At 32.8% G+C, this 25942-nt stretch overlaps 1 protein-coding gene across 2 annotated transcripts in view; it reads right to left on the minus strand.

Annotated features, from left to right (window-relative positions):
* Nucleotides 1–25942, minus strand: part of CDC40 (cell division cycle 40) — a 44406-nt gene that overhangs the window by 14200 nt on the left and 4264 nt on the right. For both annotated transcript variants that reach the window (XM_010989591.3, XM_064486786.1), the window contains exons 2-8: nt 14690–14776; nt 8411–8540; nt 5501–5584; nt 3867–4006; nt 2699–2795; nt 1131–1270; nt 239–313 (exon numbers count right to left, since the gene is read on the minus strand). In XM_010989591.3, the coding sequence (XP_010987893.1) occupies nt 239–313; nt 1131–1270; nt 2699–2795; nt 3867–4006; nt 5501–5584; nt 8411–8540; nt 14690–14776 (753 nt within the window). The remainder of the gene's footprint in view (nt 1–238; nt 314–1130; nt 1271–2698; nt 2796–3866; nt 4007–5500; nt 5585–8410; nt 8541–14689; nt 14777–25942) is intronic.

The raw sequence follows: 25942 nt of genomic DNA on the forward strand, positions 1-25942 counted from the left end.
AAGTGATTATGTTCTAATCAGCTGTCTAAGCTTACAAAGAGTCTAGCCAGTTGGACCACAGAGCATATCTGAATCAACATGTTTGGAAGCAGTTCCTAAATTGCTGCATTGACAGGGCCTAAGAGAAGATAATTATCCTCTAATTGCCTAACAAACTCAGATTTATTTATAATTAACCAAATAGATTTAACCAAAGCACTAGCTTTGTAGCACTTCTACTCTGTTACTGAAAACTCACCTTAATTTTACAGTCCATGGAACAAGACAGCAACAAATGGCCAGAGAGAGGGAATAATCTGACTGCACTGACACCCTGTAAAAAGATATTACAATTATCAATCAGAAGCATTCAAAATATCAGATAAAGTTAAACAGAAGGGAAACACACGTCACCTAATTTACTACTTTTCTTCATTCTAAAAATCATGCCCCAGAATAACCTTCATTAGTATTGTAAGAGAAGCCCTTATTGACACTAAGCTCTTCAAGATTTTTTTTAACCTTTATTATTGACTTCCTCACCCAGGGGAATTCTTAGTCAATCATGTTGCTAATGCCCTCACTCCTCTTCCCTCTTTTACTCAGTCCCTTTGCTCTTTGCTAAGAGCTAGAAATGATCAGCTGGAACGGTGCAGATGACAAAGAATATCAACATCAAAGTTTTCAAGTGTCTTATCTCAGCGTTAGTTTAAGTGTTACCACAGTTTATAAACCAGGGAGCATCTGATCTTCTTTGAAGTGTGATAACCCCAAGAGCTAAGGCAAAGTTATTGAGGCTTTGGTGCCAGTACCAGCCCATCACTTATTGACTTGGTGCCCAGGAGGAAGCAGATTATAGCAGGAACCTGGAGGGAAGGGCTGTGGCTGCCATCTGGGGATAGAACACTGAATCATGAAAGCTTATGTCACCGATCCAGATGACCTTGAAGACTGAGTAGTCATTTGTGACTGGTTTGTGTGGGTACCTCCACAATCTGATTCCGGTTTATCTTCAATTTGAATTCCCTGCTCTATCTTGACTTCCCTACAGCTTTACCAGAAAATACTGGATGTCCCACATCAATAGCTGAAAATTTATGTTGGCTTCACTATTATACAATACAACAAACAGAAACAACCAATTTGCTTACCTTTGTGTGTCCAGACCACACATGTATTTGTTTTTTGGGAAGGTAACACTTCTCAGGTGGCACAGTTGACCGCAGATTAACACCAACATCCTGAGGTATGTGAAGATAGGACCTGCCTTGGTAGTCATACATTTCTTTAACTGAAACAAGAAAGCAAAAGAAATCTGTGAACAAATACAAGCCATGGTCATGAACTCTATATTCTTCAAATAACAAGCATTTTACTCATAGGGATATCATCCCATATTAGGCTTAGGTACTAATACGCTAATGATGTTGAGACCAAGAGTCAGCTAAAATTTAGCTGCCTGAAATCACTGCTACTATTTACAATTAGATGAGTATTTTGGAATTCCTAAATATCCAGAGACTATCAGATCTTTAAGTAAGACCTTACTTCCTTTACCCAGTTATACATTTCAGTGGTATATACAAAAGACTCCACTATAGTAATAATTACAGCAATGGAAGAAAAGATAATACTTGGGTCTTGTGACTCACTGGCAAAGAATTAGAAGCAAAACAGGATAAGGAAGTTAAAACAAAACAAAACAATATCAACTATCCTTTTGCCTGCTTTCCTCATTTATGCCCTTCCAGGTTCCTTTTCCATTCCCTTTCCTACTTTCAACACAGATTTTACAATAAAGTCACATGTCAGAATTAAATGACATAATATACATAAAGCATCTAGCAGCATGCTGCAGAATAAGTACTCAAACAGACTCCTTAGAAATAAAGTTGGAGCTTAAGAAACAAAATAATGACCTCACAAAACCTATATACTTTATAAGTGATATAACATTAGAATAATCAACACTATCAAAACTGAATTATTCTTTATTCTTTGATAATCACCACTTAATTTCCCCAATATAACTAATTATTAATGAGCCAAGTAGATTCTGGAATATTTATAATTTATTTTGGTGAATATGCATTTCTTTCCACTAATCAAAATGTGTCTTTTTATTTTTTATTATTTTTTTATTTTTTGGGGAGGAAGTAATTAGGTTTATTTATTTAGTTATTTTAATAGAGGTACTGGGGATTAAAACAGGACCTCCTGCATGCTAAGCATGTACTCTAACCACTGAGCTATACTTTCCCTCCAATATGAGTCTTAATCTCCAATCTATTTACATGAAAAACAAAGTTTGTTTTTTAAAGTATAATTTAGTAACAGTTATGAACTGTGATGATACCTGGAGAATATTTGGCTTGGGTTAAAAACAAAGGTTAAAATGACTGGGGGCACTATTTATATACCAAAAAGAGTCAACTTTATTTTAGGAAAGAACAGATTGTGGACAATTTAGGTTTCTCCTTTATCTACCATTTAAAAAAAATTCATTAGCACTTCAAAAAATCATCTGTGGCTATCTCTTATTAGAACATAGAAGAATTTGCTGTAATTTCTTTGTGATTCAAATTGTCCAATATAATTCTTACTGTAATGAATTCTGGCAGCTGATTAGTAAAGGCAGTTGATATTATATGAACAGAGAACAGAGTAAATATCTGAAAGTTTTATCATAAAAATGAAGGGGCATAAAAAAAATATATACCATGTAAGATCGTCTTTTCCTCCCCAGGTTTCTCTTCTTCCTGTTTGCCTTTTTTCTGCCTCTTTGCTGTGATTTCATCCAACTCTTTTTGTTCTTCCTAAGGAAATTAAAGAGTGAACTTTAAAATGGATGATCTAGAACCCCATCATGGTCAATGCTGGTCATAAATTCTTTATAATGACGTGCCCTTTTTGGTGAAGCAATAGCTGCAGGTATGTCTCCTAGGACAACAATCTCAACTCTTCGGCAGATTACAAAATGGCATGAAACATAACAGTAGCTACTAGTTAAAACTTTTAAACTCAGTTGGTACAAAACCTACCCTTCTGGAACACCTAGAAAGTAACAATGTATTATGCTAATTATGCAAGTGAAAGGATGGGACAATCAGAAAATCTAGTGCCAGAAAGGACAGTAAATTTAACACGATGCTGTTCTTCAGTAAACAGCTTTTACATAATCATAAAGATATCCGCAATGACTGTAGATCTGTGACTCAACTTTTACGGGAGGAGCAGGAGAAGTAGTAAATCTTTACAATAACAAAGAAGTCAAAATAAATAGCAGCATATGTGTATTACTGAGATATACAGATGTGAGAAGCTAGGATAGGATTTTCTTGATCTTGTCCACTGCTGCATCCCTAAGACCTAGAACAGTGACTGGCTCATAGAGATAGTATGATTAGGAAGTAGAGAAGGGCAAGGTAGGGTTTTATAGTTTTACTTTATAAGCTTCATAGTATTATTTAAAAAAAATAGATCTATTACTTCATTAAAAATTTTAAATAAATTAATAAATATATAAAACCCACCATCAATTCTAAAATCACAGAGATTAATTCTGTAATTACTATCTAAATGTCTGGTGTCAGAAGAGCAGCTACCATGGCACCTTAATAGCATTACAAAGGTGATTTCTATTAAAAATTGTTCAATACTGTATTTTAATTTAAAAATATAGAAGGAATAAATCAGAAAAAATATAAACCAAAAAATAGTCCAAAGAAAAACAAAGGGGTCTTACTGTATTTTCTCAGTCAACCAAGGCAGAGAAATTCTGAGCAGTCAATCAGTTCTCTAAGGAAACTTCAAGTTTATTAATATATATATCCTTCGAAGAGACATGGCATACACTTGAATTGCCAATGAAAAACATCAAAGCTTACTTCTGAAGGTTTGGCTACATCTTTTTCATCCACATATTTTGCCCACGGTCCCAAGAAACCATCAATATTAGATGCATCATTTTCTTTGAATTTTTTCCTCTTTTCTATTTTCTTCTGACCAGTTTCAAATACAGTTAAACCTACATTAAAAACAAAAAAATGGTGATCACAAATATGCATATTTTCTAAAGAAATAGCAATATATATATATCTTACAAATATATATAATTTTACTTTATATAGTTAAAGAAAGATGTTTGTTCAAATGACCAAAGATTTATTTAAAAATACAAAATAAAACCTATATGAATCCAGATATATCAACTCATGCTATACAAAGAGATTCAACCTTCTGGGCAAAGCAGCTTTCCTCCACTGCAATATTTAGCATATTCTGTGAAAAAAGACCCAGCTCTGTAATCCTGCAATGGTACACAGTCTTTTTAATTAAACACTGACCTTTATCAGTAGATTTTACCATTTCTTGAAAGAAACACAGCAATTTAATATTGCTAAATAATGATAAAAGTTACCTCTGAAGCAAGAATAAGTTGGTATTTCTCATTTAAAAGCTGAATTAGAGTAAATTATATTAAGTAGTTATAACTTTTCTTTGTTTCACTTATAATGCAACAATATAAATTAAACAAGGTTTCACAAGGTTGGTATTTCTTCCAAGAGATCTCAATCTAAACTTGAACTCTATTATCATAAATCTTACTAGTAAGAAGAAAACAGAAAAGAGGAGACTTCTGGTTGGGATTCTCATTTGATCAGTAGGAGGTGGTCTGTTGTGTGTAGACATTAAATTGGAAAAATAAAGATTTATGGAAGTCATAGTCATAATTTAACTGTTAACTGAGAATCTAGCTCAGATGTGGATTATAAAGGTCTTTCTAACAAAGAAAAAAGCTTACCTATATTAATTCAAATCAGTTTCTTTTATGCTGTGTTATAACAAAACCTTGCTATAATTCTACTTTAACAAGAATCTAGGTCATAAACCAAAGGCAGCTTGATCACATAGGCTCTACAGCTACTAAGTACCCGCCTACAAACAGCATTTTTTTTCTAATGAGCATTTTGTGGGTAAGATTCAATGGGCTGATGAGCTTTGTGGCAAGTTAGCATTTAAAGTATGATGCCTTATCTTATGTTAAGTACAAAATGAATATGAGTGCTACCGTATATTTTAAAATACAAATTTAAACTCAGCCTTCAAAGCAGCCCTTCAAAGACAGTTTCTACAGACATGCAAAATGAGATTTTTTTCTGCTGTTAAAATGGAGCTTGACATTAGTGTTGAGAAATAAACTGCTAAAATTAGCTATATATTAATTTTAATTTCTTGAATGATTTCTGGAGGGTTGACACTGTGCCAAGAACTCAACAGCCTCCCCACCAAAGAGGTGTAACTATCTCCCCTACAAGACTGCACACATAGTAAGTGGCAAAAGCAAGCCCTAAACTGATAGCTCTACACACTCCTCTAAACTATATCATTCTATTGTTTGAACTTAAAAAAAAAAAAATCAAGAGATAAATACTAGTTTTTTCCTACTGTCTAAAGTCAATCTGTAAGACAGTAAGTACAGTATATATATATTTGATATTAATTATTTCTAATAAATTACCTTGATTTTTTTCAGCTTCTTCTACAGAACCAATATACTTAGCAGATACTTGATGATTATCTAATGAAGGGTCCAATGCATAACCTGAAAGGAAAAAGTACAAATTATTGATTCCATTTTTACCACTTTCAATTCATTTTAATTCTATACACATTTACTCATTTAAAATTTTCCTTCCCAGATATTGAAAATGTTTCTTTAACTTAGGACCAATCTTTCTTTCCTGAGCTTTGTTTCTATTTAGAATAATGAACCCAGATCTCAGGCTGGATTGTGAATGACTTTAGTAAAATAGACGAGTCGAGCATACTGACATTATATTACTAATAGCCTCTTAGGCCAAAATATCAAATTTTAGTCTTAAATTTTCTAAGAGCTGAAAAACATACATACATCATACATTCAGAAGTTTAGAAATTGTTTTCTTTTTGGTAACAGATAATACATGGCTTAGTTTATCATATTATATAAACCATTAAATAATTTAAAAAATAAATAGAAGAATTACATAAAATCTAGCTATTATTTTGAAAATGCCATTCTCAGTAAAGACAGTCTTCACTCTCAGTTTAAAAACAGTATATTTCTACCTCATAAATCATGATTTATATTTCTTTGATAAGAGAAGGATATCCACTAGCATGTGAATACACTCCTACAACTAGAGTATGTAGCTACATTGGTCTTCAATGGTCTATGGGAACTGCAGGAAAGGAAGTCTATATTAACTCAAATCAGTTTTTCTTCAACTGGGGGTACTAGAATGATAAATGTTTGATAAAATCAGTTTTAATAATAATCCAACATATTCATGAGAGAGCTGGATTATTTATCAGTCTATAGCCTACAACCCACATGAACAATCATGAAATACCACGTAAAAGTATTTGCCCCTCTTAATCGAAGAAGCAAAAAATACTCCCTTTTAAAGTCTAAAAAAACAAGCAAAGTCTTTAAAAGTCCGTTTCATTATAGGATAGAATACAATAAATTCATGATGCAAAAGAGTTGATTTTTATGTACCACATATATACTTTAGATTTACATGGGATACCTTATACAAGTAACAGGTGCAGTACACTGATAACCATTTTATTGGATTGGAAGTATCACTGAACTCTTCTAGGTGATTTTAGAGGTATACAGTCTTTGCTATGACTTTTGGCACACTGTTAAGTTAATTATAACCCTGCTATGGTGAAATATGATCTCATATATGACAATCTTTTTTACAGCCAGTTTCCAAGTATATATTGTGGATAAATAAGACTATTTGTACTAAACCTCTAAATTAATTCACAGTGAATCAGTCTGCATTACTCACTAGAAACTAGAAAAAAGAAGTTTCCACTATTAGAATAATCATATAAATTGTGATATAAACCATAAATGGATATTACAGCTCTTAAAAATGATAAACTTTGAGATTATAAAGTAAACATGCTTATATGATAGAATATTGACTAAAAAAGTAAGTTGCAAAATTTTCAGCTTAGAAGAATTATAGTTCTGTAATACATATATGTATAATAAAAAAGGCTTAGTTCGTAATGCTAAGAATAGATTAGTATAGTGGGATTATCGGTAAACTTTCTTCTCTTCCCTAAATGTTTAAAAATTTGTTTATACATTGTTTTTTACTGAAAATAACTGTTATTAAAAAGTATCACTGAAGGGAGGAGGGCATAGCTCAGTGGTAGAGTGCATGCTTAGCATGCACGAAGTCCTAGGTTCAATACTCAGTACCTCAAATAAATAAATAAATAAACAAACAAACAATAAACAAACCTAAATACCCCCCTAAAAAACACAAAACAAAAACAAAAACCAAAAAGCATCACTGAATACATAACATTTCATATGACACTGCTTTCTTAACCTTTTTTTGATTCTATCTTATAATAATGGAAATTAATGGCAGATAGGACAGAAAAATTTATTTAGAACTTAAGAAAAATTCTGTAAGAAATAAAAGGAGGAGGTATTAGAATTCTAACTGCAAAGAAAACTAAAGGAAAATAAGAGAGGCAATGTTGCTGATGTCTAAAAATGTAATTATTAAATGTTGTAAGAAAATTCAAAGTTTTCTTTTTCAGCTATTCTTTTGGGAAAGAAACAGCGTAAGTAATTAATTCATAAAGAAGATCATAACTACAACAGTCTAAAAACATTCTCAGTCTTTGCTCACCCAATTCTACCAAAAAACTCTTCAAAGTAGACAGTGATCAATGTGTCTGTCAACCTATAGATGTGGATTATAGGAAGAGAAAAAAAAGGTGCCATCAAATATGGACAATTCTGATATAAATGATCAGGATGTATGATCTGTGGACCCATCAACAAGGACATTATTATAAAGACCATCTTCTTTTAGAGGGGATTCCCAGCCTTAAATGTATGTTAACTTTCTCAAATCCCACCACTGATAGGATGTAATTATTTTACACAATGAATTTGTAGCTGTTCTATTTCCTGATGTCCCTCAGTGATGAACAGAAAACTTTTTAGAGATAAGATATGAGAAATAAATTCAACTAGTGTTTAAGATTAAAAATGTAATCTCAACACTTTCCTGTTATTTACCAAGTTCAACAGCAATCTGTACATACAGGCATTCAATAATAAGTGTTCATTAAAAAGTACAACAGAGAACATTGTTTTTAAGACCACAGAACATTTTCAGTACTCAGAAATGAGAGCGGATTTAGAATGACAGTTAAAAATATTATTTACCTTCCCATTTGTATAACTATTTATACATGTGTATAAGAAAATACACTCACCTTTTAAGGAATACAGATTAACAAATTCAAAAATCCAGAAAATAAGATAGATTGACACACACACACACAAACATTACACACATCACTTCTAATAAGGTCTAACTTGAAACTCTCATTATCACCTTACCATATGTGGCAAAAGTTCTTCTTTGCTGTTCAAACATAAAATCATTGATATGAGCTGGTTCAGCATATCCAGAAAGCATATTTCTAGGGGCAGCCATTTGCTGTGTCCTAAAGGGATTTTCTGGTCCAAACTGCAATGTTGCAAGAAAAAAAAAAAAAAAACACAAATTCTCAGCCTATAAAGCTAGAATGAGCTGAATTATTGCACAATATATTTTCAACTCTAAATCTTCAGGGGCTGATTAACCTATTTGAGAACACATTCATCTCACATGGTTCAGTACAACTGGACTATGGCGGATTAACACTGTCAGCCACTAGGCCAGCAGAGGAACCAGCTCACCCGAGTCTATGTGTAGCTATTTAAACTTAAATTAATTAAAATAAAACACTCAGTTATTTGGTCATATTAGCCACATTTCAAGAACTCAATAGCCACATACAATTATTGGCTATTACATTTCCATCACTGCAGGAAGTTCTTATTTGACAGCGTTGCTTGAGATAACTGAGACTCATCATAGTTTTGTCTAATCCATGATATGGGGGATTTCTGATGACTTTCTTTGGTATCTCTCAAAGGTGGAGACTTAGAATCCTCAATACTTACTATCGTACCTGGCATATAGAAAGCACAAATGAAGAAAAGATTAATCAGAATCTCACTGGGGGCAGAAGATAGGAAAATAAATAAAAGATAGGAAATTAAAGTAAATTGCTGACACACTGTAATTCAACTATACCTCAATTAAAAAAAATCATGGCACAAAAAGAAAAAAAAAAATAAAGTGCTTGAAAAAGCCCCTAGGAAAAGACATTATAAATGTAAATAAAATTTCCCCACTCTGAAAAAGTCACACTGTGAAAGGCTTACACAAAATAGTACCACTGTTATCTGTTTACAATGCTCTGAGTTTCTAGAATGGTTTTCCAAATGTTAACTAATTTGATCTGTACAAAAATTCTGGAAAGTTAGAGAGGTATTCTCCTCATGTTAGAAATGAAGGAAAAAGTCAAAATGACATATTTTACCTGCTTAGAGTAAATAACTGATTTAATACTATTACAAAAGGTATTGGGAAAATCAACTCTTTTCAGTTTTAAATAAAGAATAAAATGAACTTCCACTTTGGAAACAGTGGAATTAGGGTATTTTTATTTGAATTCTGGAAGGTCTACTGTCATGATGAAATATTTCGACATCAGAACATCTTAGGTTACTACCTTTAGAAACCATCTTTCCTATGTTACATTTCCCAAGCCATAAATATAAATGATTGATCTTTCCTTAATCAGAATGCTATCTTCTCTGAAATCAGCATTATACTATGCACAAAAATCTGAATTTAAATGTTAGATCTGTCTTATAATGTTTTCTGATTTAGAAGAAAATAAAGTATTATAATCTTCCTTTCTATTGACAACTTCCATTTCTAGGTTTAAAATTATTCAATCTTAAAATGTCAAATTTATATATAAAGCTTTTATTACTATTTATCCTAAATTATAATACAGTACACGAGAATGCAGCCCATATTAGTTCTTGCTATAATGATGGGCAAAAATAAGGGGGAAAAAATCTAGAGTTCTGAAAGTTGGAAGTTACATTCAGTCATGAAATTTGTTACAAAAAGAAGAACATCCATAAAATTAAAGCTAATAAAACGACTTAAGTTTCCTAGATGCTCTAATTGCTATAGTCAGCTACCATCTGCAAAGCAGCATGTGATATTTCTGGGGGTAAAAAATTCTAAAATGATAAAAATCCCTATTGCCCATACTGCTACTCCTATCACATACAATAAATTACCAATCGTTATGCTTATAATTTCCAATTTAAAAAAGGAAAGTACAATTTCCATAGTCTAATTTTATTAAGATTTTACAAAAAGAGAAAAATTCTTCTACAGGCCATTCATATAAAACTGGCTCCATCTTGTAAAGAAAAATTCTCAGTGTTAAGAACTTTGATTTCTATAAGAATATAGATCCATATATTTTAACAAGTATATCTTACATATGGTGCTATTCCTAACACAGTGTGAAAATTTAAATGTGCTTATGTTTTGTAGATATTTAAACTGAGACCAAAAAAAAAAAAAAAAAAATCTTCCACTGATATCGGAAGCTGCCTGGCAGTAGGATCCATCTACTTCTGGCTCATCTTAACTTTCTGGTTACTGGCAGGTATTGGAGCTAACCTCAAAGACATTAAATGTCAACAGAGAAAAGCAGAGAATGTTATTCAGCAGGACTTAGCTCTTATCAATTACTCAAAAGATGTTTACCAGATGTTCCTGGTCTGTGTGAATATGTAACTCTTAATTCTGGGTTAACCATTAAAAAACAAAACAATGTATATTTAAAAACAACACAAAACTGATTTCAAAATACTTCTTTTCAACTTTAGGTAGTTAATTTTTAAGTGTAAATATATATTCAAGTGATTTTAAAAAATATATATTCAAGTTAATTAGATATGAGTTCCAATTAGGTAATAGTTCTTAGCTAAGACAATAGTGAAGTATATTATAGTCAATTATAACTGTAAATCTCCCATATAAAATATATGTGTAAATATTAATTCAGATCACTGCACCAAAAAAAAAGTTTCTGAGGTAAGTAACCTTACATCTGTCATTTGAGTGAAGTAGTGATTTATTTATAAACTTAAAAAAAAGTATTTTCAATTTAAGACTGATTGATAAATCTAAGAAACCCACATACTATAAGGGAGTGGCTCTCAAGTCTTCAGCAGGTAGAGTACTTGAAAGTTGATGCCTTAGCAGTATATCTTAACATCTCAGGAATTAACATATGAATAAAAATTGACTACATGAAATCCTAACTATAAGTTCACACACTAAAAAAAAGAACTCCAAGTTATTGAACAAACAACCATATTATACTTAGATTGCTGTTAAGTTTTTCATTAATATTTATTGCAGTAATCAATGTATAAGATATTTACAAACAAATTTTAAGGTGAAAAGAGTCTACTGATTAATTATCTTCTACAATTTTGGAAAAGAGCATCACAATTCACTTATTTTTGGCAGAATACCTTAATCTTGTAACACATAAGCACAGTTTAAATATTACTATAGCATATTTTACTAGTGGTTCTATGACCTTGGGCCTCAGTTTCCTCATCTGTAAAATAAAAGAGCTGACCTATATGATTTCTAAAGTTCATTCTAACACTAAAATTTATAGGGACCCTTACACCCAGATTTTAAACAGTAACTGGCATTTTTCCCCTCTAAACTTTTATATTTTTTCGATTCTTAGAAGTAGTATTTTAAGGAGTCTGAAATTCTCTATGATGCTTATAGGCTATAAATGAGCCTAGAGAAGCTAACAAATATGCTTTTCTCTAAGCAGATTCAAAAGGATTGAGTAAAATGAAGAAAATCACTAGACTAGAACAATGGCTATTATGTCTTTAGGTTCTATCTATAATTTGAGAAAGTTTATACAAGGTAGACCAACTAGGAAAGTTCCTTGGTTGGGAGGGAGAAACAATAGTTTATAAAATAAAATAGTTAATTCTTTAATTTACTGAATTAAATGGGAGGTGTACCCGCAAACTACACAATGTCCTCCAAGATGATCTTCTAGTTATGGAGTGATTGTTAAGGATGATCTGGACACAAATCCCCAAATATGTCACCTGCTGGCATTTTAAGCTGACAGTTGAATTCCTCACTATAAAAGGGATAAAAGTACCTACTTCATAGGGTTGTAGTGAGAGCTAAAGGAGACATGGTATACAAAATCCCTCAGTGTGGTACCAGGCATAATGTAATAAATGGTAGTTTTATCTCAGTCTCTATCCCCGTCCTTTTCCATCATGCAAAGCCTTACCAAATTAATCTTCCTAAAAATTCAGCTTTGATTATGCCACTCTCCCAGAAAGGACCTTAGAAATCTATTTATCATCTACTAAATCAAACAAAAGTCTTTACACCCTGGCCCCTTACAACCCTTCTCCCCTACTGATAATGACTAAAACATTCCGTTCTTTACATCCTTCATGATTTGGCTCATGCTGCTCCCTTCTGCCTGGAATCTTTCCTCATAAAAGCCTACCTAGCCATCAATGCCAATAATATTAATATAAATAACAATAAAGGCTATCACTTATTAAATGCTTACTCTGTGCTAGAGAGTTTCCTAATCACTTCACATATTATCTCAGTTATAACCTTATAACCTTATATTATCTCCTATAACCTGGTGAAGTAGAAATTATCTTCATTTCACCTATGAAAAAACTAAAAAACTAAGATAATCCAAGGTCACACAAGAGCTAGTAAGTCGTCTGGTTAATCCTACATCTCATGTTCTTAACCTGGACTGTATTGCTCATTTAAAATACTACTATTTCATAGAATTTTTTTTTATCAGATACAATCTCTTCTTAAACTTGACTTGTGCTTTAGAGGACAAATTCTGGTCTCTGTCTTTAAAAAAAGAAAACCCAAACACTTAGCACATCCCTTCTGGTAAACTACTAGCTTTAGGGGAGGGATTAGATCTTGTTTCTAATGATGGAATCCCAAATATGGGAACCTGAATTTCACCTAGCAAAGTCCCTAGTAACATCTTTCTAGACTTTGCCAAGTTATACAGACCCGAGTTATAAAGTTCAAAGTTAATAATTTGGTTACATCACAGACAATTCATTCGACAACCAGGAAAAATTATCATTTTCTTCGCTTTTCAGTCTTACCATTCTTTTCTTAAATTGTTGACAGTAAACACTGAAAGGTTCCTGACATAAACTAGTTTATATATTTAAGTGAGGCTCCCTAATATGGGGGAAAAAACTCCCAGAAAATTAAAGAATTGATAATCCCCCAAAGAGAATGATAAACCTACTGTGTTATCAAGAGCACCACAATATCTTTTGACCTTTTGAATTTTTCTTGAAAGTTTCAAAAACTAATTACATAGCAATATATTAGCTATTACACAAGATCTAAAAATTTAAGAAAAATAGACTTCAGAGAAAATACACTGACATAGGAATGTCATATACCATGCCACTTCCAAATTTTCTCATTTTCTAAATTCAGTGGCTAAAAGAACTTTACATTTAAAAAAAATCACGCAGCATATACATAATGTACTAGCCCTCTTTAACATGCCAGCTAAAATGTACCAAGGGTAATAAAACAGCCTCTAGTTTGACAGGTTATAAGGATTTAAGAAATAATGGTATAAAATTTAAAAATGTGCCACAGTCTCAGAGCATGAGAATGAGATTTTTGCTTACTGTACACTCAGAGAACAGCCAGAGTACTATCTAATAAACACTAGCACTGACATCCTTCACTGTGCCACACATTTCCATTACCTAAGCAGGAAAATTATACGAAATAGCTCTGTGACTCTGATATATCAACAAAAAGGACAATGAGTATAAGCTACAAAATAAAAAGTATGAAAAAGTACTTGTTTCTCCACTAGGATGCAGTAAGAGATAGCTCCTCATCTCCATCTTTAAAGGGCTCTTAAACATTCTGCTACTTTAGAGACCTTATTATCATTTTTTTTAATAATGACTTTTTCTGACATCTGTATTTTGTCAATTGGGCATTCTTTTTCTCTTTTTAAAGGCAAAATATCTGGAAATCTAATCTTCTACAAAGACTTTCCTAAATAGACAATTTCCACTGTTTCTGGTTTTTTTCTTCCTCATCTTTTTAAATGCTTCCATCACCATCTATAATAATGAGAAGAAAGAATCCAGAAGGTGTCTGACTCAGAGCAAGCAATAAACAGTGTGATTATTTTTGAGCCGCAACCACGTCAGTATGGCACCTTTTTTAGCATTTAACACAGCAGCATTTGTAACTAGATGTTTCATAATAAACCAAAATTTTTCCCCTTATGATTGTGTAATACTCCTTTATCAACTCTAAGAGGAAGATGTTAACTAAGTTTGCATCTAAGAGTAAGATATTTTAACGTTCCATTTTTTAAAAGATATAGTTTCATGCCATCAGACAGTTGTAATGTTGGGGGATAAACAGTAGTGGAGTTTTAAAAGTATTCTCACAAAAGCATACTATTTAAACTTTTGAAGAATAGAAGGATATATTTTTCTTTTTTAAAATTGAGATATAATTGACATAACCAGATACATTTTCTAAATGTTTAAATAGTATACTTCTGTGAGAAAACTTTGGGAAGTTCACCAACTGTTTATCTATCTATGTATAATTTATATACTTTAGCAAAGGACACTCACAAATATAACATGTTTTCTTACCTCAGGAGCAAACATGGTCTCGTAGGTAGGATTATACTGAACCTCTTTGACAGCAGGGTCAAGGTGAACTCCAGTTTCCAAATCTTCCTACAAGAAAATCAAATGAACATTCAGGATAATGCAAGTAATTATTATATTGTAGAAACTACATTAAGGTCACACCAGCCATTTTAACACCAATTTTATGAAGATTATACTAGTGCTGTATGATTAATAATTTTAATAATCAAAAATTAATAAAAGTAATATTTATAGTATAGAGGTTAGAATGCATAACAAAATTTTTTTCCTTCCAAAATACTGACTTTATCCCATCTGAACAAATTAAAATTTCTACGTAAGTTAACACTACTAAAAACCTTAAAGTAAGAGAGAGTCCAACTCTTTTTTATTAACTCAAAAGACCTGATCTTCTGGGTCCAAACTTAGGAGAAACACTCCTTCTTTATTTAGCAAACCTAATTAGATATGTAGCCAGATGGATATGGTTAGGGGCTGCAGAGAAAACAAAACTAAGTGGCAGGGCTCAAATCTTCTAAAGTCTTATAATCTATGTCAGTCAATATTATAACCTTATTAAATTCATCCCCCAATTTAATGAACATAAAAATCTCATCTCCACTAGTGAATCACTGGTAGTCTATCTTTTGTATAACTCCACCACCTAAACAAATATATATAACAATTTTCTAGTCTGGACCTCTCCCCTGAACTCTAGGGATTTATATATGTGAGTTTTAACTCGACATCTTTTCTCCCAGGATGTCTAACAGATATCTTAAACTTAATATATCCAAAAAAGTAACCCCTGATCTCCCCTTCCCCAAAGACTCCTTCTAGCTTTCTTTAAATCAACCACAATCCCACCCTTACACTTGTTCAGGTGAAAATTGCCAAAGTTTTCCTTCACTCCTCTTTCTTTCACGTTGTATATCCAATCCATCAGCAAATCCTCTACCTTCTATGTACACCCAGAGTTCAACCACTTCTCAAGTCCTCTTTCGTTATCACCTCAGGCCAACTTATCTCACACCTGGATTATTACAATAGCCTCTTACGTGGTCTCCTGGCTTCTGCCCTTGTCTACCCACAACCTCACTCCACACAGAGACCAATATGATTCTTTTAAAATATTAGTCAGATTATGTTACTCCTTCACTCTAAATCCTCCAGCTTCTCCATTCAGGGTAAATGCCTAACAAAGGCCCACACCACAGCTCATTACCAAGTTGTTCTCAGAAAGTATAGTTCCCTAGGGTAGTTTTATAGGGTGTTTTTGTCTTCCTGTATTGTCCCACCTGGGCATTTACTAATAAAAACATGTTATCGGTACATGTTTAATTTACATATCAAACATGTTATAAATAAATTTTCTCTAATTAGGGTATTCAAGTTATATTTTGAAATTTTTAAGGAAGTTATATATCATCTATGAATTATATTTCAGTAAAGATGGAATTACAAAATTGCTATTATAAAATGAAGAAGTTTGAATCTAACTGGTTGAGAATTTACCCTCCATAATCTGTCCCCTACCTCTAACAACTTCTGTCTTCAACTAGCCCTGTGCCTGTGCTCACTTTACTCCAGCCTCACAGGCTCACTTGTTATTCCTGGAATTCACCAAAAGACAATCCTGCTTTAGGGTCTCTGCACTTACTGTTCCTTCCTCGTGGAATGTCCTTTCTCAGGATATCCACATGACTGCTCTCTCCTTTCAGGTCTCTGCTCAATTTTTCTACTTTCCCCTTACCCTGCTTTATTCTTCTCCATTATATCTGTCTACCTCTCTCTATTTATTTATTTATTGTCTACCTCTCTCTATTAAAGTGTAAGCTACAGAAGTTCAATTTTGTATGCACAAATGTGTCCGTAACTCCTAGAACTATCCCCATCATATCACCATCTTTATTATGTTGGCCTCCTATTGATGCAGGATACATCTGTCAACATAACACAAAGACAACGCAAAGTAATATCACAAATTTTGCAAAACAGGTGGGATATCATGAAATTGACAGTGATGCTGGAGAAAAAGCAATGCCACTAACAAATGAAGATCTGGTAGAGTTAGGCCAGCTAATTACCAAATACTGAAAAACGGACAAGAAAAATAATACTATAGGCACACAGTTATTGTTCCAAAATTTTGTCACCATTAAAACACCCCTCACTAAAGCAGGCAACTTAGTTTCTCTACTTCTCAAAAATAGAGTCCTTCAAGTATGACTCTCTTAAACTTCCTTCCTCTCTTGTTTTAAAATTGACCGTATCTTTATCTCATCCTTCTCATGACTTCAATTTCTACCCCAAATTTTTATCTGCAGCCTTTGACAACATCCCTGGCCTCTGTATCCACATACCTAATGGCCTGCTGAACTGCATTATATGTGTATTCCACAGCATCAAACACTTTGCTATGTCCCAATCAGAAGATATCCTTCCCCATGACTCCACTGTCACACAGTAACAAACTGGGCACTGAGTTTTACTGATTCTACCTCTGAAATACTTCTCTAGCAATCCTACTCCCACCTTCCCTTCTCTATCATCCTAGTTCAGACTTCATCATATCTTGCCTAGCTTATTATAAGACATCCTTATCTGGTTTACTGTAGCTTGATTTTTGCCATATTAGACTAATTGCTGATTTTTTTTATAAAAAAAATCAAGCACTTTCATGCTTTCTGTACTGTTGGTAATGTTACTTTGCTCTTTATGCGTTTCCCTTTATTATCTGGTAATAAGTCATCATCTTCTTTTCCCTGATCCTCTTCTTGGCTCAGGAAAAATGCTTTTTCATCCACAGTCCTAAGAGATGTTATACATAACTCATAATATCCCTTGTGATATATTATTTGTTGCACATAATTTTTATTTATATTTTATATCCTTACTGCCTTACAGAATGCAGGGCATGAAGTACATGTTCAATAAATATTTGTTAAATTAAACTGAAGAAAGAAATGTCAAATCCATGGAGAAATTAAAGAGGATGAAGGTTGAACAAAGATCATGAATCTGGCAATTATGTCACAAAAAATCTTGCCAGAGCAATTGTGGTAGTGGGGTGAAGTATGGAAAGCCAGTTGCAAGGGGCAGAGGTATAACCAAGGATTTAGGGAAAAAAAAAAAAAAAGACAGCAATATTTTTGCTCTTTTAAGACATTTGGCAGTACAGAAGAAGACATGGGGTGCCAGACTGAAGGATTTTCAGGGTAAAATTAGTCTGTTTTTTTTCCTTCTTCAAGAAAAGGTTAAGCCAAAGATTTAGTCAATCATAAACTACAGAAAGGAACAAGGAGAGAGGAACATATGATAAGAATCAGGGGATAATCAAAAAGGTATGGTCATTTTAGAGGAGGTGGGAGGGGAGATAATTTAGGACATAGCCAATTAGCCTCTGAAAAGAGAAACAACCCTCACTGAGATGAAACAGAGATGACGAAGACAAGAATGGGTGATAGGTGATAGGTTTCTGGAGTTGGTGTGAGATGTTGGGAGTCATAGATGATCTTTTCATTTTCTTTGTGTATTTAGGAACACAGGCATCTTCATAGAGCAAGGACAATATTCAGATTCATTTATTCATTCAATAAATAAGTGCCAGGCACTGTTCTAGGCCCATGAAAATAGACAAAGCTCTCTGCCCTTGTAGAGTTTACAGTGGGGGAGACAGACAATAACCCATATAATAAATAACAGAATTTGCTAGAAGAGTGCTAGGACCAGGGTAGACACATTACCTCACATAATCCTTACAACACCTCTGAAAAGTATTAGCAAGATTAAGTCACTTAATTCCACGGTACCAACAGAATAAATGAGAAAGGGAAAAAGTTAAAGTAACCACAATGAACAGTGTTAAAGAGACTCAATTAGCAGCAAACACAAATCACTGGCAGAGTATTAGTCAGGGTGCTTAACTGCAAGCAACTAAAAACCTCAAAGGCTGAATCCTTTCAAGTTTCTCTTAGAACTGCCAAGAAGGGTGGAGAATCAGTCTGGGGGAATAGGCAGTGATAAAGGGTGAGTATTTAGATGGAATCATGATTTGAAATCAGTCATATCTCAAACCAGTACAGTGAGAACAAAAGTTCATCATTACCAAACATCATTACTAAACTGTGATGGCTGCCACTGGATGCTGCTGTTGAGACTTCCAGCCAGAGGAACCAGATGATACTGGTCACCACTGCCACTTAAAATATTCTCTTTCTTTACTTCTTTGTGGATTAATTAGCTTTAGATTAGAATTTAGACAGGTACCTCTGTCTGGTTGAGTCCAAAGTATCGTCCTGAACCTTAGCTGAAAGGGAGCTGGGAGAATGAGAATCTGGGTTTTCAGCTTCTGAAGGTAGGAAGCAGGGAGGGATGTTGTTCACATTAAGACTATTAAGGAAAGGGGTTCAAACGCTGGGTCACCCAATTATATGACACATACGTATTTTCCTAGAAAGCACACCTGAATCTTCATTGATTAGAGAGAGTACTTAGGGCTCTGCAGCAAAACCCAGTACCATAAAGTTAAAAGGTTATATACAAATGGCTTAAACTGCACAAAAACTAAATTAAATGATTTTCTCTCTTAATTTTCAACCCCCAGTGACAAACTGCTTAAAGAAACAGAAGGCTTAGCCACATTCATACCTCCCCAGTGGATATTTTAGAACACAACTGCTAGAACCACTTTATAATATGGCTTACCAGATCTTTCTGATTAAGGGTATTTTAAATATTCTAAATTTGAATTATTTTGAACAGCGTACTATGAGACATCAAGTTTTAAATGCAAAATACAGTTTAAAAAGAAATTCTCTAAAAAAGCAATTTAAAAAAAGAAACAGAAGCAACTAATAAAAAATATAAATAGGTCCCAGTTTCTAGCTCCTGCTGAAATTATAGAACTCAACAACTCTTCAATAAGTGAAGTTATTAATTTTAAGTTTAATTAGAAAAACTTGGACAACACCACAACCTTGTTTTAATACCCACGAGGGGTTCAATATCAATTAGGCATGTAATTAAAATTATCAAAGAATTACAAAGGATTTCTATTCAGGTTTAATTATTCATAAAAATTTAAGTGCAGTAAGTGAAGGGCACCCTATGGGTCAAATAAGATTAAACAGATTATCTTTTGTTGATTCAAAGTAATTTGAGAATAAAATTAAGCAATAATTACTTTTTTGTCCTTTATACATTTCTTACTGTTGAACAAATAAGAAAATAGATATTTAGGGGGTGGGTATAGCCCAGTGATACAGCACATGCTTATTATGCACAAGGTCCTGAGTTCAATCCCCAGTACCTCCATTAAAAAAAAAAAAAGAAAAAAATAGTAAACAAACAACCAATCAAATAAAAACGTGAAAGCACTTTGTAAACTATAAAGCAGGACATAAATATTAACCATTACCATAAACTATCAATTTGTAGTATAGTTTTTTTCCCCTAGAAAGTGAAAAATGAAATGAATAGAGTTCCTAAAATGGGAATTTAAATGGCTGAGATTAAAAAAAAAATAGAAGTTCATATAAAGATATTTTTTGAGTTTCGTCCTTAACAAACAAAGAAGAAAAAGACTAATAAGAGATAGAGATGGACATTACATAATGATAAAGAAGTAAATCCAACAAAAAGATGTAACATTTGTAAATATTTATGCACCCAAGACAGGAGCACCTAAATACGTAAAGCAAATATTAACAGACCTAAGGGGAGAAATTGACAGCAATATAATAGTAGAGGACTTTAACATTCCACTTACATCAATGAATAGATCATCCAGACAGAAAATCAATAAGGAAACATTGGCCTTAAATTACACATTAGACCAGACAGACTTAATAGATAAATACAGAACATTCCATCTAGGAGCAGTAGAATATATATTCTTTTCAAATGCACATGGAATGTTCTCCAGGATAGAACATGTGTTAGGCCACAAAACAAGTCTCAATAAATTTAAGAAGACTGAAATCTTATAAAGCATTTTTTCCAACCACAATGGTGTGAAACTAGAAATCAATTACAAAAAGAAAACTGAAAAATAGTAAATATGTGGAAATTAAACAACATGTTACTGAACAACCAATGGGTCAATGAAGAAATCAAAGGAGAAATTTAAAAAAAGACCTTGAGGCAAATGAAAATGGAAGTACAACATACCAAAATCTATGGGATGTAGCAAAGCAGTTCTAAGAGGGATGGCAGAAATATAGGTCTACCTCAAGAAACAAGAAAAACCTCAAGTAAACAATCTAACTTTACACCTAAAGGAACCAGAAAAGAAGAACAAATAAAACCCAAAGTTGGTAGAAGGAAGGAAAAAATAGAGATCATAATGGAATAGTGAAATAGAGACTAAAAAAAAATTGGAAAAAAAGACAAGAGCTGGTTCTTCGAAAAGATAAATAAAATTGATAAACTTTTAGCTAGACTCACTAAGAAAAAAAGATAGGTGAAATAAACAACATCAGAAATGAAAGAGAAGTTAAAACTGATACCAAAGATACAAAGGATCATAAGATAATACTATGAACAACTATATGCCAACAAACTGGACAACTCAGAAGAAACGGATAAATTCCTAGAAACATACAATCTTCTGAGCCTGAATCATGAGGAAATGGAAATATGAACTGACCAATTACTAGCAAGGAGATTGAATCAGTAATCAAAAAACTCCCAGTAAACAAAACTCCAGGACAGATGGCTTCACTGGTATATTCTACCAAACATTCAAAGATTTAATAACTATCCTTCTCAAACTCTTCCAAAAAACTGAAGAAGATTGAATGCTCCCAAACTCATTTTATGAGGCTAGCATTACCCTGATACCAAAACCAGACAATGACACCACAAAAAGGGGGAAATTACAGGCCAATATTCCTGAAGAACTTAGATGCAAACATCCTCAACAAAATATTAGCAAACCAAATACAACAATACAATAAAAAGATCATGCACCATGATCAATTAGGGTTTATTCTATGGATGCAAGGATGGTTTAACATCTGCAATTTAATCACTGTGACACATCACATTAACAAAATAAAGAATAAAAATCATATGATCATCATAATAGGTGCAGAAAAAGCAACTGACAAGTTTTATGACATTTATCATAAAAACTCAACCAAATGTAGACAGAATGTACCTCAACATAATAAAGGCCATATATGACAAACCTACAGCTAACGTCTCAATTGTAAAAAGATGAAAGTTTTTCCTTTAAAATCAGAACAAAACAAGGATGCCCACTCTCACCACTTTAATTCAACATAGTATTGGAAGTTTTAGAGCAATTTAGGCAGGAAAAAGAAATAAAAGGCATCAAAATTGGAAAAGAAAAAGTAAAACTGTCACAATTGGCTGATGACATCATTTATATATAGAACACCCTAAAGACTCCACCAAAAAACTATTAGAATACATGAAATCAGTAAGTTTCAGGGTACAAAAATCAATATACAAAAATTTGTTGTGTTTTATATGCTAACAGTGAACTACTGGAAAGAGCAATTAAAAAAGCAATCCAATTTACCATGGCAACAGAAACAACAAAATACCTAGGAACAAATTTAAACAAGGAGTTGAAAGACATGTACACTGAAAACTATAAAATATTGATGAAAAAAACTGAAGAGACTCAAATAAATGGAAAGATTTTCTATGCTTATGGATTGGAAGAATTAAAATATTAAAATGTCCACATTAGCCAAAGCAACCTACAGATTCAATGCAATCCCTATCAAAAGTCCAATGGCATTTTTCACAGAAATAAACTAAATAATCCTAAAATTTGTATGGAACCACAAAGAATCCAAATAGCAAAAGTAACCTTGAGAAAGAAGAATAGAGCTGTAGGCATCATGATCCCTGATTTCAAACTATATTATAAAGCTATAGTTATCAAAACAGAGTGATATTGTCATAAAAACAGACACACAGATCAATGGAACAGAATAGAGAACCCAAAACCAGAAATAAACCCACTCGTATATGGACAATTAATCCATGACAAAGAAGGCAAGACTATACAATGGGGAAAGGACAGTCTCTTCCATAAATGATGTTGGGAAATGAACATGCAAAAAAAATGAAACTGGATCACTGTCTTACACCATACATTAAAATTTACTCAAAATGGATTAAAGGCCTGAATGTAATACCAAAAACTGTAAAAGTCCTATAAGAAATCATAGGTGGAAAGCTCCTTGACATTGGTCTTAGCAATTTTTTGGGGATCTGACTCCAAAGGTAATGGCAAAGAAAGCAAAAATAAATGAATGAGACATCAAACTGAGCAAAGGAAACCATCAACAAAATAAAAAGGCAACCTACTGAGTGGGAGAAGATTTTTGGAAATCATATACCTGATAAGGGGTCAATATCCAAAATACATAAAGAACTCATACAACTCAATAATAAAAACAAAATCAATTTTAAAATGGGCAAAGTCTGAACAGATATTTTTCCAAAGAAGACATACAGATGGCCAGCAGGTACATGAAAAGATGCCCCACACATCACTAGTCATCAGGGAGGTGCAAATCACAACCACAATGAGATATCACCTCACACTTACCAGAATGGCTATTATCGAAAGGATAGGAAATAACATGTGTTGGCAAGATTATGGAGAAAAGGGAAGCTTTGTGCACTGCTGGTGGGAATGTAAATTGGTGCAGCCACTATGGAAAACAAATGGAGGTACCTCAAAAAATTAAAAACAGAACTGCTCATATGATCCAGCAATTCCACTTCTAGGTATGTATCTGAAAAAAATGAAAACACTAATTTTAAAAGATATATGTGCTCTATGTTCACTGCAACATTATATATACAACAGCAAAGATATGAAAACAACCTAAGTGTCCATCAGTGGATGAGTGGATACAAAAAGCGTGGTGTACACACACACACACACACACACACACACACACACACACACAGGAATACTACTCAGCCATGAAAAGAGAATGAAATGTTGCCAATTATGACAACATGAATGGACCTTGAGGGTATGATGCTAAGTGAAATATAGTTAGACAGAGAAAGACAAAAACCATATGATATCATTCTGTGTGGAATTTAAAAAACAAAACAAATAAGCAAAAAAAACCCTCCAAAAACTCAAAGTCACAGATACAGAGAACAGATCAGTGGTTACCAGAAGGTAGGGGCCTGGGGGGATAGGCAGAATAGATAAAGGCAATCAAGAGGTACAAACTTCTACTTGTAAAATAAATAAGTCATAGGAATATAATGTACAGTATGGCAACTATAGTCAATAATACTGTATAGCAAATTTGAAGGCTGTTAAGAAAGTAAATCATAAAAGTTTTCATCATAAGAAAAAAAATTTATAACTGTATGGTGATAGATGGTAACTAGACTTACTGTGGTGATCATTTTACAATGTATATAAATGTTGAATTATTATGTTGTACACCTGAAGCTAATATAATGTTTTATGTCAATTATACTTCAATTAAAAAAAAAAGACAAACTAAAAATGCAAGCAGTTGCCACCAGTTAACCCTCACTAAAGATGAAGTATGCACTACAGGCAGGAAGAAGGCCATCTCTTGCATGAGATAGAAAAATCAGCATCATTCACTATCATCGTGTGAGGGAAATACATATAAAATACACAGCACAATAGCTACAGTAGAGGTGGGGGGATGTGAATAAAACTGAAGTGTTCTAAGGTTCTTGCACTGTTCAGTAAGAGGCAAAAGTACTGATTAATTCAGACATTTTAATTTCTAGGGGTAACCACTTAAAAAGCAGAAACTGAGGGCATTTACAAATGAGTACAGCAAAAGTCTGGGATGATTACCAAAAAAGTCAGTCTGAAAGAATGGATGCCTACCATCTAACTGTGCCATTCTTCTTTTCTATTACATATACTTAAGATTAGAAAAAAAAAATTATTGCTATGGCTGCACCTCACAAGTTCTGATGAGCATTATTTTCTTATTGTTTAGTTCAAAATATTATTTTTTTTTAATTTTGGCCCATGGGTTACTGAGTACAATTTCATAATTTTCAAATATGGGGATTTTACAGTTATCTTTTTGTGGCTGATTAGCTTAGATGCATTATGATCAGAGAACCTATTTTATGGTCTGGTACAGGGATTGGCAAACTATAATTATTGGTCTAAGTCTGGCCCACAGTCTATTTTTGTACCAACAAGCTAAGTAAATATAAGACATTTACATTTTAAAGGGTTGTTTAAAAAAAGAAAAGAAAGATGGAAAGACAGTAAGAATGTCACAAAGACTGTATGTGGACAGAAGAGCCTAAAATATTTACTATCTGGCTCTTTACCAAAGTTTGCCAATCTCTGGCCTAGTATATGGTCAGTTTTTTTAAAAAATATTCTGTTAGTATTTAAAAACAATTTTCTGCATTGAGTGCTATGTTCTTTATACCCTTTAGATATAGCTGGCTAATTCTGTTGTTCAAATTTTCTGTATCATTACTGATACTGTTTTGCTTATTCTATCAATTACTGAAACAGGTATATTAAAATCTGCTGTAATTATAGATTTATCAATTTCTCTCATAGTTATACAACTTTTTGCCTAAATATTTTGAGCCTACATTATCAGGTGCATATAAATTTAAAATTGTTATGCATTTCTTTGTGAATTTAACTTTATATCACTATGAAGGGATTCTTCTTCCGTTTTAAAGTCTATTCCATAGACCCTAATACAACCAGTACCATTTTCTTTTGCTTAGAATTGGTCTGACACATTCTTCTTCCTTTCTTATTTTTTAATCCTTCTGGAGTTCTTAGCAATATGGCAAGGCAAGAAAAAAAATAAAAACTGAAAGAAAGAAAAAAACATACTGTCACATTTGTAGCTGATACCATTATGTAAGTAGTAAGATCAGTCAAAAAATTAAATAGAAAAAGAACCCACAAATTATTATTATAGTAGCATAAAAATAAGATGCACCTAGAATATCTGCAACAAAACTGATCAAGTTATTAATGATGAAAATTATAAACTTTCAAAGAAATTAAAAACCTACAGAAGACCTAAATGAATGAATAGATATAACACTGTCTTCAAATTGATCTATGATTCTAATGCAATCCCCAACAAAACCCCACCTGGGTGTTAGTAGAACTTACAAGTTAATTCTAAACCATATATATAGAATTACATAGGACAAGAATAGCCAAGACATTTTTGAACAAAAACAGAAAGGGATGGAGATGGTGTT

Source organism: Camelus dromedarius, chromosome 6, assembly GCF_036321535.1.
Source record: "Camelus dromedarius isolate mCamDro1 chromosome 6, mCamDro1.pat, whole genome shotgun sequence".
NCBI classification, from domain to species: Eukaryota; Metazoa; Chordata; class Mammalia; order Artiodactyla; family Camelidae; genus Camelus; species Camelus dromedarius.